The sequence below is a fragment of the Fusarium mangiferae genome, assembly GCF_900044065.1.
Source record: "Fusarium mangiferae strain MRC7560 genome assembly, contig: FMAN_scaffold004, whole genome shotgun sequence".
Classification (NCBI taxonomy): Eukaryota; Fungi; Ascomycota; class Sordariomycetes; order Hypocreales; family Nectriaceae; genus Fusarium; species Fusarium mangiferae.
Window position 1 is genome coordinate 2,879,274 of NW_024573924.1, and position 11,798 is coordinate 2,891,071.

The following is an 11,798-nucleotide window of genomic DNA, read 5'->3' on the forward strand; positions in this document are numbered from 1 at the left end:
GATGAACTGAATCAACTGGTGACAGGCTCGAGTTACATTTGACCGCTCAGTGTTTTGCAGGGAACCGATCAGATAAAGACTGCGGCAATTCCTCAGCAAGCCACATACCACCGAAATCCCAGCTCTCAGCAATTGAGTCAAGTAACCTTACTTTTTGGCAGCAAACTCTGGATAACCGGCACGCGCAAGATACGAGGATCAGCCCATCAAACTCGACAATGGCACAGTCTAGATTGATAACTATCGGATAATCGGGAGCGCGATTAATTTATCTTATCGATCTTGTCAAATCAGATGGCGTCAGACACACCAAGTCTCGGCAAGTCGGCACTCAGCTGTGAAGCACAGCGTGCTTAAAGTGATTAGCGCAGTGTCAAAAGTTATCTTATCCATCTTTTTTTACAGGCAGATGACACTGACTCGGGAAAGTCGGCATTGAGGCTGGCGCGCTAAGGGAGAGGGGATCAAAGTCAATTCGGGGGGTCCACTGTCTTGTGAAAGCGAGTTTGGGCGCATCGATATATTGTTTCGTTCCATTGCATGTTCCTTCGTGCCAGAAATCTCATGAATTTTGAACTGTACATCTTTTAACTTGCACTTGATTGTCTGGTCTGGCTGACGATATCATCATGACAGTCAACGTCTTTGCTGTTCCCAGTATGTAACCGCTACACCAAAAGTTATGTCTAGCCATAAATCCAGCTGTCTAACTCTCATCCGAATAGTCTTCTTCATCTGTTTCCGAGAATGTCTCGAAACAAGCATCATCGTCTCCGTCCTTCTCGCATTCTTGAAGCAGAGTGTCGGCGGTGAGGGCGATAAAGAAACCTACAAACGCCTTCTCAAACAGGTACTCCCCCTCTCCAAATTCACTCTCCCTCGATTCTAACAGATAATCAGGTATGGATTGGAGTAGGTCTCGGCCTCGCCATCTGTCTCTGCATCGGCGCCGGCATGATCGGAGCATTCTACTCCCTCGGCAAAGACGTCTTTAGCAAAACTGAAGATATTTGGGAGGGAAGTTTCAGTCTCATTGCAGCCATTATCATCTCGATCATGGGCGCTGCGCTTTTGAGAGTCAACAAGCTTCAGGAGAAGTGGCGGGTCAAGCTTATGCAGGCTCTGGATAAAAAAAATGCGATTGCAACTTCTGGAATCATGAGTCGTTTCAAGCTCTGGTCGGAAAAGCACGTTATGTTTATTCTACCTTTCATCACAGTTCTGAGAGAGGGTCTTGAGGCTGTTGTGTATATTGGAGGAGTCAGTTTGGGACTTCCAGCTTCGTCGTTTCCTCTGGCTGTTATTTGCGGTCTTGCTGCTGGTTGCGTTGTTGGATACATCATTTACAGGTTCGTTGACTTCTCTATTCCACGAAAAAGACCCTACCACTGACATCTTGACCAGAGGAGGCAACACTACATCCCTCCAGATTTTCCTCATCATCTCCACGGGTTTCTTATACCTCGTCGCCGCTGGTCTCTTTAGCAAAGCCGTCTGGGCCTTCGAAATCCATGCCTGGAACAACATCATCGGGGGCGATGCAGCTGAAGTCGGTTCCGGTCCCGGCTCATATGACATCCACAAGAGTGTCTGGCACGTCAACTGCTGCAACGCTGAGCTCAACGGTGGTGGCGGTTGGGGTATCTTCAACGCCATTCTTGGTTGGCAAAACTCTGCCACTATTGGATCCGTTGTCTCGTACAACGTTTATTGGCTTGTTGTCATTATCTGCTTTTGTTCCATGACTTATATGGAGCGATATGGTAACCTTGGCGTTTTTACACCACTTACGACATGCTTTGGTCTGCGCAAGAAGACTGTCCCCGAGAAGCCGAGCAGCATTGACAATGAGCTTATGCCTTCAAATGGAGATGACAAGACTGCTATGCCAGTTGTGAGCAGCATTTGAACGATATATACAGTATAGTGTTATTAAAAAAGTACTTTTAAGAAATATAACAGAAATTAAAGACAGCTTTAATTATCCTTCTTAAATAAAGCTTTATAAAACATTAAGGAAGGTAGCTTGGTCTATTCCCTAATAACTTACCTTAAGTATAAAAGTTAATAAAAATTTATATAAATTTATATAAATTTGCAAAAGTAAAGGTCTGGGGGATCTTGTATCGACCACGCCAGGAGTCGAACCTGGAATCTCTAGAGTGTTCAGAAGGGGACCGAAATCTAGCGCCTTAGCCATTAGGCCACGCGGCCGGTGTGTTTGATATTTGTCAAGACCTCTCATACGATCTAGGACCCTTGCCAAAACAGCACGGTAGCGAGATGCCATAGAGCCTGGTCCAACTTTGTTGAACGAGCAAAGACCACTGCACAGAAAGTCCAAATATTTCATCAATAATTGGTGCATGCCTCCGAACTAGGTGCAAGCATTCGTGTATATTTAAAGCCCAAGTAAAAAACATGTTTTGGCTGTGATAATCGCTGCCAACTTATGTATAATGTTATGCCGCAATGCTGAGCTCAGGGCATGTCAGCGAATCAATGCTGCACCACAAATGGCCATGAGAAAAGTATCAACTTAATTCAGAATCCGCAGCATGATGAATCTGTGCTCCATCTCCTCGTCAACTCCCTATCGTGTCCTTGCACTTTCATTGCCGGGGAGTTCCAGAGTTGTCACCATAACCACTTTAAAAGGGGAGAAAGTCTTTAATTACTGTACACCCCATCTATTCTCTCACTTTTCACCTTCATATCACTGCTACTTAACTGCTCTGCTCAATATACAACGCTTTCACAGCAGGGTTTTAGCACATCACCGAACCGACTTCTTGAACTCATTCTGCTCAGATAAGCAATCCCTCCTCCAACACAATCACCATTTCACCTTTCATCCTCCGACAAGGCAGCAGACAGGATGATTGAAGAACTGACCCCGTGGACTCCGAAAGTTACCGTGTCAGAAGGCGTCACACTCGATGACTTGACTATCACCTTCAGGCGCACAATCCGCGTCCCTGACAACAAAAACACCAGCGGCCTCCCACCGGATCAGGGCGCTTTTCCACTATTCAAAATCCAAGACTATGCTAGAACGTTTCCTCTATCAATGGCACAGAAAGGCGGCATGTTCATCCCCATGTATCGTTCGTACTCCGGGGCTCTTCTCATTGAACAACACTGACATTTCAAGGAACAGAACGCGAGGCTTTATGGATCAAATTTGAGAGTACCAAGACCTACGCCATCAGGATCCACGTGGGAAACGTCAACATCGTCTCTGGTGAGCCCAACGTTCCAAATTATGCGACCGAGCTTCGTCGGCGGCAGCTCTTGAAGAAAGAGAAGAGTATCCAGGACTATATCGTTGTTCCTGATCAGAAGTGGATTGATGGCGTAGCTACCGCGCCCGGCCAAGTCAAACAATTTGTGGCCATGCCGATTGGGACTGGTACTTCTGTCGAGTGCCAGATGAACGGTGAAGAGACGTCCGCAGGTATTCAGCTTGACATCACGCGCCTCGATCCTCTCCTCTCTGGTCCCAAAGACAACATCAATGTCATGGTCAAAGAGCTCGGCGGCAAAATATCCAACTACTTTCTCTCGCGTTTCAGTAGGGTCGAAACACTGAAATCATTCGTCAAAGCAAAGGTTGGCGTCGATGTTGCGTGCCAAACGTTGGTCTGGGCATCACAAAACCTGAAAGGTATGAACTATTCTTTTCATCAATTCCAGGCTCCAGTCAGCTAACTATCTCGCAGACAAGTTGAGATTGTGTGACTACAATCTCGAGAACGTATGTTTGAATCGTCATCTTGGCAAAGGGATCTTCTCAATGCTAATCTGAATATGACCCTTAGGGAGCCGTTCTTCATCTTTTTACCCGACTTCGCGGTGGCAGCTTGATGATTCAAGAGCAAGAGATGAACATCGCCGCTGGCGGTCTCATCCGTCAAAACATCGTTGAACACCCCAAGGGCGAATACAAAAAGACGTCCCAAATCACAATCAATTTGCAGATCCTAAACAGTGTCAGCTTTAAGCGCGTAACGGGCCAGGAACCCCCGAAGAGCCCTATCTCAGCCGCTACTTACGCCAAAGCTGGTCACCCATTCTTTTCGCTTGACGAGGGACCAACTACTATCTCTGGCAACTTTTCTGATCTGCAATCCATTGCTCAGCTCAAAGGTCGACCTGAACGTAATGTCGGAGGCATTCCCATCCTTGATGTTGAAACAAAAGAGATCCTCCGCGTGTGGGTTTGCAAGGCCTGCAAGGCCAAGAACACTGCTGTAATGCGTCACTGCAAGTCATGCGAGATGCGTCGTCCTCCGTTGAAGCAGCGCAACAAAATTGGGATTCTGAATCCTGAAGGACCGAAGACTCCTTTTCCGCTGTCTTGGGAGATTGCTGAAGAACTCGAGAAGAAGCTCACTCTATTTTGAGAAGGATGGATTGTGTAGACAATGTTGTAGTGATGGAAACTTGAGGGGCGGATCATAGGAGGGCAGTTTCGTTTCTTCCTCCATTTTGAGACATGAGCACAAAAGGGCACGGCAGTAGCCCAAGTTGGATGGAGGGAAAACGATGTAGTTTTCATGGGGTCCGAGCTAGGTTGACTCTTTTCCTAGACCATCTCAAAACTCTTTCGAGACAAACACTTTCTTCCGTGAAGTCTCAAACTGCCTTATTTTGATCCATTGTTGAGTAGTTCACCTCCGTCACTACCAGAGACGAGGCGCTTGTATGATCTCCAGCAGGATACTTTTCTGCGGTGTAACGATCGAGCTAGATATCATCAGACCACGCATGATAGTAATGGGGACAAACTTACCCAACGAACAACAAATAGCCAGCCAATCATTACAGCACTCACACACAGCATCCCGATGTACCCACTACGCCAGTAAGGTGCATGATCAGCCGGGAACATGACGATGCCCCAGAATGTCCAAAGTAACCCATCACTTGCCGCCATTGAAGCCAATGTCACACTTCGAGCAGCATCATCCGCTGTGCGAGCCAGGATATTGCTTGACCAGCCATACAATAGAGGATTGATGCCGTATGCTGAGGCTGAGAGGTACAGTGCTGTGAGATTGCCTGCAACTGACATTCCTGGAACCAGCAGTACGATGCTGCAAATTATCTGGATCGAGCAAAGCAGAAAGCCAAGCGACATCCTCCGGTTATAACGATCCATGAAGAATGAGACAGAAAGCTCGGCGACAATACCGACGGCGTGAGTTGGGATGGGGAGCGTGTTGACTTCAGACTGGGTGAAGCCATCAATGTCCTTGCGAAACTTGAGATACAGCAGCATGAGCCCCTGCACGACGTAGGACTGAAGTGCGGAACCGAGGACCGAGAAGACGCAGCAGACATAACTGCCCACCTCATTAGTAAGTGGTCAGATCAAAGAATGAAGATTACTCACAGCAACGGATGCCCCATCACCCTCTTCACAAGACTCCACGCCTGTATATCATGACCATCTTCCTTCTTCGGTGGTAGTCGATCAAGCGCAAGCTGTCGTTCCTTATCGCTCAGATATGAAGCGTCCGTGTACTCAGGTACATCCGGAAAGAAGAAGAATCCAAAGATAGCAACAGGCAAAGTGATGATGCCGTCGATCAAAAACACCCACTGCCAGCCCTCGAGTCCGGCGTGGCCTTCCATTGACTCATGGATGGCAGCCATCATAGCTCCAGCAAACATTTTGCCGACTTGACCAGCGACTGTGAACATGGCAGTTCGCTTGGCGATTTCGTTGGATTTACTGTCAGGTTGTCAGCGTTACCGGTGAACTTGAGACTTGCGAGACTTACTACCATGAGCCCATGATGTAAATCGAGCCAGCATAAGTACTTGCTTCAGCGAGACCCATCAGGAAGCGCACGGCACAGAGCTGAGCATATGTCTTGCAAGCTGCACTGGCCATGGTGAGGCCTGCCCATACGACGACCATAGAAGACATCCATATTCGAGGGCGGATCTTGTGGATGATTATACTGCTGGGTATTTGGCCGACCAGCATGCTGCAAAATCTGTCAGTTGGTCCTGGACTGCGGTTTGGGCGAGTTCGTACCCTGCCGATGCCATCGAGAGGAGGACATTGTACTGGTTTCCGCTCAACTCAAGAGCTTCTTTAAGACCTGCTACCTATTGCACCTTCAGTCAGAGTCATTGCACAGGTTTCTTTGGTAGGGGACTCACATATGCATTGGCAAAGGCTTGTCTGTCTGTAACTCAAGTGTCAGAAGAACGTCATGGATGCTGCGATGAGGAGACGTACCAAGATGATTGAAAAAGAAGCTGAAGCAACAGAAAGTCTCGTCCTGTTAGAACCAAACCTGAGTCCAAGTGATGAGTGACTTACAAGAATAAAGAAATCTGCTCAGTTTTAGTTGTCGTTCCGTCGAAAGGTTGGAGTAACATACCGAGTTTTCGTATCAACCTCTTCTCCTCTTTACTCGTATCACCCCAGAGGTAGTCAAACACTAACGCCACCGATTAGCCACGGTATCCCTGAGTCAACGTTGCTGAGACTCACTTCTCGTGATCTTGGAAATTGTCAACAAATGAGAGAAAAAACAAAATGTGTAGCGGTTCAAAATTAACCTTAATAATGTCGCCAGTTCTATTGGACCGATTCTTTTTCAGTGGAGGATCCATCAAGGTTCACGGCCGATCGGTCGCTTACTGTTTTTAGACAATGCCAAGATCGAGGCATTCTTATCTGATAAGATTCTTTGGAATGAACATAATGTATTATTTACACTCATGAGTCTTGGATGAACCATAGCAAGTCGAAGTCACAGGTAATGTGCGACCATAAGCCAGCCTCATGAAAAATAACCTCCCGAAAAGTCAACAACGCGACCTCAGCAAACCAAAAAAGCACAACCTCTGTAACACCATAAATCCATCACGAAAAACATCTAGCTCCTCCTAATCCTCCCCCTAAACTTCCTTCCTCCTCCCCTTCCTCCCCTCGTATAACACGCAAAACACCTCGAATCATAATAAACAACCTCTCCCCCCCTCGGCCTCTCCACAATCTCAGTATCCGGATACAGCGTACAACTTCCCTGCTCCTCTGGCGAAGCCGGCTCCTCAAAGCTAATAAGCTCACAGTTGAAAAGATCAAACTCTTTACATTTCTGCGCGCAATCTTCCAGATATAAACTCTCCAGAACCTGGTTTTGCCCCTCTTTGGGTTCACCGCGTACGTTGCAGTTGATGTCTTCGGCTGGCTCTGAGATGAGCGTGTAGGCGGGGCATGATGATGTTGTGGTGGGAGCTGAGGTGGTGGTGGTGGGTTTTGATGGTTTGCAGTTGCTTGCGGCGACGCCTGCTGCGAGGGTCGCGACGACAGCGATGGACTTTGTCGAAGGCATTTTGAGATTCGCGGATAATAAAGAAGTGAGGAAGGAAAGAAATGGGGATGGATCAGGAGAGATTCAGATTTAAGAACGCTGATGCCCTGAGCTAGAGTCAATAGTCTGAGGCTAACACGACGCCACTGTCGATAGTTCCCTGCCGGTTAATTAAACATCTGCATGAATCTACACCTGAATCTACAGTGCCCTCGGGGGGCAAGAAAACAGCGAACCTTGCTGTGGGGTGTCAAAATAAACTTTGCAAAAGTCATCCTAAGCTTAGGCTATATTACCTAAGTCTTTTTGTCATCTAGGATCGAGGACCTGTGTTTTCTTTCCTCCCCTAGAGTGCTTTGGGGATAAGAAAACTCAAGGTATCTATCTAAATAATAAAATGAACCATATATCCAAGGTTGGATGTTCCCTTTCCCCCTGCTGTGTATTGGACCGAGTCCTATCTGCCATGTCCTGATATTGCTGTATGATAAGGTTAAGGGGTCAAAAGAGGCTTCAGCCTCCAGGCCACAAAGGTAAAAGAACACGAAAAAAAGCATACGGGCAAAGTACTCGTCGCCCTCGTCCTGATATTACCTCAACCGAGTCGACCCCAGCAACGATGCTGTCCCTCATTTTCTCTCGACACCTTGACGTCCAGATCTCAACCTCAATCCCATCACCATCTTCAATCCTCTCCACAGCCCTGCATATAGCAGAGAAGCAGTGAGAAAAAGTGTTGTCCAAGAAACAACGAGTTTTTCAACAGCTATAAACCGAAGAAAGGACGTCGAATGCATTCCGCACTCTTCCAAGAACAAAGTCTGCAAGTATTGTCAGCGTAGTGGCGTGTCATGTCACTGCGTCAATGTTAGTAGCCAAGTCACTGCATCGGTTAGTAGATCAAGTTCGAGTCGTGGTGAATAAATATCGTCGTCCAATTCTAGGCCACTAGGCCGATGCGTGAGCGCCTCTCAATGGAAATGTAATCTGCGCCAGTCCCCCCAAAGAACATCCCATCCCCTCTTCATCACGGCGTTACTATACACAATGCAATGTGGATAACAGAAAAAATGCGAAGATCATGACGTCTTCCAAGCCACCCGTCTAAATATCCATAACCGGCAAAAAGACACAAAAAACTCCAGCATAAAATAGTATGCACATCCGGTTGGGGGGTATCAATATGGGCTTTTTGATCGTGTTCAGGGAATTTAGGATCAGGAAGAACAAGGTCCGATATGCTTCTCGTGTACGTGGCGGAGGAAATCTCGCTGCATTCTAAAAGAGGAGTAGTCGCCTTTGAGAATCACTTCAAGAATGTTGCCCTTGTTGGGATCACGGGCAATCTCGTCCATTCTCTCACGTAATAGATGGAAGGCGCCACTGAAGCGGTCGAGGATCGCCACGGTGTTGGATGAGCCGCCGGAGATGTCGTTGCTCGAGTTGTTGGGGTCGATGATGGAGAGGCGGTCGTAGTTCTTGTACGTGAGGCTTCGGACCTCGGACTGGGATTGTTAGTAAAGAAAAGAGGAGCCGAGAGGGTGCAAGACGTACCTTTCGGATGTACCCGATTGGTCTGGTCAGGGAGATGGCGTTGGTGTCGTGGCGGAACTCACGCCCGTAGAGGTGGAAGAACTCGAGAAGCATCTCGCCGAGATGATGCTCGGGGATGAGGTTTCGACTCTGTACCTGCGGCATAAGCTGCAACATGCTGACAACCAAGCAAATCACTGTAAAACCACCAATTCCTCCATTTACAGGTTCATTCAGACCACGCATGAGCAGGAAATGTTTGATCACAGTTACCAGGATAGGCATGGCAGGGTATTGGGCCTTCCACTCAAGAAAGGTGTCGACGGCGTTAACGCCACCCAAGTTCTCAAATGACACATCGACCTTGAGACCAGTCTGCTTGTCAACGTATTTGACCAACGGGACTCTAGCGTGGGCAATAACCTCGATGGAGTGTTGGTCAGCTACGTGTTGACTGGTGAGGAACTTCTGGAACTTATACAGCCAGCTCTTTGCCGACAGGTATGTTGGCGGACCTCCTCGCATAAAGCTTGCGGAGCAGACGACCAGATCCATGTCTGCGGTGGGGAGGTAGAGGCCTGACATGAAGGAACCGAAGGGGTGGACCGAGGCGCTGGCAAAGTTCCTTCCGTCGCGTCGCATCGCCTTTCGAAGGTTTTCGACAAGGTTGTCACGGATTCGCTGTTCGAAATCGCGGGGTCGGACGTATTCGTAGAAGTCGATGATCTCTTTGTGTAACCTGTATACGTTAGTCCGAGTACAGGAGCGGGGAGAAGGCCCGGCCGGTAATGCGGATCCATGACAACCGAGACGATAGAAAGGGTGATGCACTTACCGGAATGGCATGTTCATGGTAGCAGAGTGGTCGACAGTATCCCAAGGACATGGGTCCTCTGTTGTCTTCGGCTGCCAACTGGGCAAAAGCGAACCCTTCGAAGGCTTCGTCGTAGCCTTCTTCAGTTGTCCATAATCAGGAGGCTTGATCTCATCATCCGCAGTTCGCTTACGAGATCCCAGCGGATCATTTCTTCGCGACGTATCCAAAGTTCCATTAGCGGGCGCACGCGGTTTCTCGGGCAGACGCGCAGTCTCAGCTTTCGGTCCGGAGGGCGCGTTCGGAGGCGGTGGCGGGGGAGGTTCACGCGGGGGAGGCGGCGGTGCTTCCTCTTCTTCTTCACTACTCTCTTCATCTTCTGTCAGGTCAAACGAGATAAAGTCTTCGGCTTCGGTTGAAGCAGCTAATTTTTCCGACTGGTCTTCCAGGCGCGCTTTTCGGATCAGTTTGACCATATCCCGCTTCTTGCGGGTGCTCTCATCGGGGCATGGGAGGGCAGTGTAGGGATCGGGATTTGACCACTTAGGTGCAGCATCGCCGGATCCATCGTCTCCTGTTTTGGCACGTTTCTTGGAAGGTCCTTCTGTCTCGGAGGATGAAGAGATGTCCATTTCCAGCTCGTCGTCGTCCGATAACTCATCAACATCGCGGAATTTAGCAGCGCCTTCTTCACCAAGTCGTTCCTCGGGCATGTTCGCAGTCGCTCCAGATACCAGAGCGCGTTCGGACGGGTGAGGCGGAGGTTGCCATTTCCTTCCTCCTCTACCCCGACCTCGGCCACCACGACCACCATCGCGACGCGGACCTCTCCTGTCAGACGGCCCACGGTAATCAGCCGGGAAATCAGGCATGCCAGCTGGCTTGTCTACACGAAAGGTAAAGTCGCCCTGCGGCACGCGCGGGCGGTATGAATCGGAGTGGCCATAATTATCGCGGGGCGGTCGAGGAGGCAAGTCGTACCTGTCGCCGGGTCGATAGCTGTCGGCATCGGGACGCAGAGGGCGGTCGTTTCTTGGGCGCGAGTCGGGACGCGAGTTGCGCGGCCTGTTGTTTCGCGGAGGCATTTTGTGTGGTCGGGGATGCAGATGTGCTTTGTGCGGTGGATGAAACGATGATGTCGCGAAGAAAAAAAGATCCTTCTTGCGCGAATGGTTGACCCGCACTAAACCTAAACGAGGCAGTGGCGATCTCGGAGTCGTTAGTCAGCATGCTGCGTCACTGATGTTTGCGTTACCCTAGAGGAGCATGAACAAAGTCCATGGTAGTAAAAGCGTGTCCTATCGCTAGTCATTGGTTTAACTAAATTGACCGAACGGTCCATTGATATTCATAATTCAGTAAATTTGTTTTCTTGTGTAGTCTGTGTAGCCTGTGTAGTCTGAAGTGTGTTTGTCCATCTTTGACGCTTATTCCTTGTCTGCCCCCTCCGGGTTATAAGCTGACACTTCAATCTCACAATACATCGTCGGAACACCAAGCTGCCTCACTCCAATCTGCGTCCAAATGACCTTATGATTCGGCATCCACTTCTTGTAATTCTCTGCCATTCTCTGCCCGACTTCAGGTGTAATTTCTGTGTGGTACGAGTTCACTCTGAAGACCTGCTCCCAGCCCTTTCCACCAGCTGCCTTTAGCGCCTTGTCCACATTCTCGAAAGCCAGGTCGATTTGCTCAAGTTGAGTCTCTGCGAAGACGAGGTCGCCATCTTTGATGAAGCAGCCGCCTGAGATTGTGTGTTAGTTTTTTGGGGATGAGCAATTGGAGCGGCGTGGTGGTTTACCTTGACCACTGAGCTGGAGTTGATCGCCGACACGGACAGCTTGGGCGTAGTTGAGGAAGTTGGTAAGAAACTCGCCGACGCCTTCGTAAGTGTAATTCTTGAGTTGCGACATCTTTGCGGATTATATTGAGACACAGATAGCCGGTTTTTGTTGTACGCTAGAATGGGAGTGGATGATGTGCTTAATTCTTCACGTCTTACTCTGTCATTTATACTTCACGCTCAATCGCATCATGCAGAGTAAGGCGTGCAGAATGATCTGCATCCGTAATATTGTGCATAACGTTGGGATAACGTTTTTCGGCTTAAC

At 48.7% G+C, this 11,798-nt stretch overlaps 6 protein-coding genes and 1 non-coding gene across 7 annotated transcripts; 2 read left to right on the forward strand and 5 right to left on the reverse strand.

Moving 5' to 3' along the window:
• Positions 1-629: 629 nt before the first annotated feature.
• Positions 630-1,909, forward strand: FMAN_09497 (uncharacterized protein; the record flags this gene model as incomplete). The annotated part of the gene is made up of 4 exons (XM_041830348.1): positions 630-657; positions 726-850; positions 901-1,349; positions 1,405-1,909. The coding sequence occupies 4 exons, from the start codon at positions 630-632 to the stop codon at positions 1,907-1,909; spliced, it is 1,107 nt and encodes a 368-aa protein (XP_041681020.1).
• Positions 1,910-2,127: 218 nt separating this feature from the next.
• On the reverse strand, positions 2,128-2,214 carry tRNA. Its single transcript is given in 2 exon segments — positions 2,128-2,163; positions 2,178-2,214. It is a non-coding gene; the product is annotated as a tRNA-Arg (tRNA).
• A 664-nt stretch (positions 2,215-2,878) lies between these two features.
• FMAN_09498 (uncharacterized protein) lies at positions 2,879-4,406 on the forward strand (the record flags this gene model as incomplete). The annotated part of the gene is made up of 4 exons (XM_041830349.1): positions 2,879-3,107; positions 3,161-3,667; positions 3,723-3,757; positions 3,822-4,406. The coding sequence occupies 4 exons, from the start codon at positions 2,879-2,881 to the stop codon at positions 4,404-4,406; spliced, it is 1,356 nt and encodes a 451-aa protein (XP_041681021.1).
• Positions 4,407-4,638: 232 nt separating this feature from the next.
• Positions 4,639-6,399, reverse strand: FMAN_09499 (uncharacterized protein; the record flags this gene model as incomplete). The annotated part of the gene is made up of 8 exons (XM_041830350.1): positions 4,639-4,749; positions 4,796-5,348; positions 5,399-5,740; positions 5,790-5,999; positions 6,050-6,123; positions 6,178-6,203; positions 6,257-6,276; positions 6,341-6,399. The coding sequence occupies 8 exons, from the start codon at positions 6,397-6,399 to the stop codon at positions 4,639-4,641; spliced, it is 1,395 nt and encodes a 464-aa protein (XP_041681022.1).
• A 503-nt stretch (positions 6,400-6,902) lies between these two features.
• On the reverse strand, positions 6,903-7,361 carry FMAN_09500 (uncharacterized protein; the record flags this gene model as incomplete). Its single annotated transcript, XM_041830351.1, has 1 exon — positions 6,903-7,361. One exon carries the CDS (start codon positions 7,359-7,361, stop codon positions 6,903-6,905), a length of 459 nt encoding a protein of 152 aa, XP_041681023.1.
• Positions 7,362-8,557: 1,196 nt separating this feature from the next.
• FMAN_09501 (uncharacterized protein) lies at positions 8,558-10,772 on the reverse strand (the record flags this gene model as incomplete). The annotated part of the gene is made up of 3 exons (XM_041830352.1): positions 8,558-8,845; positions 8,895-9,612; positions 9,709-10,772. 3 exons carry the CDS (start codon positions 10,770-10,772, stop codon positions 8,558-8,560), a joined length of 2,070 nt encoding a protein of 689 aa, XP_041681024.1.
• Positions 10,773-11,114: 342 nt separating this feature from the next.
• FMAN_09502 (uncharacterized protein) lies at positions 11,115-11,600 on the reverse strand (the record flags this gene model as incomplete). The annotated part of the gene is made up of 2 exons (XM_041830354.1): positions 11,115-11,431; positions 11,489-11,600. 2 exons carry the CDS (start codon positions 11,598-11,600, stop codon positions 11,115-11,117), a joined length of 429 nt encoding a protein of 142 aa, XP_041681025.1.
• Between the last annotated feature and the right edge of the window lie 198 nt (positions 11,601-11,798).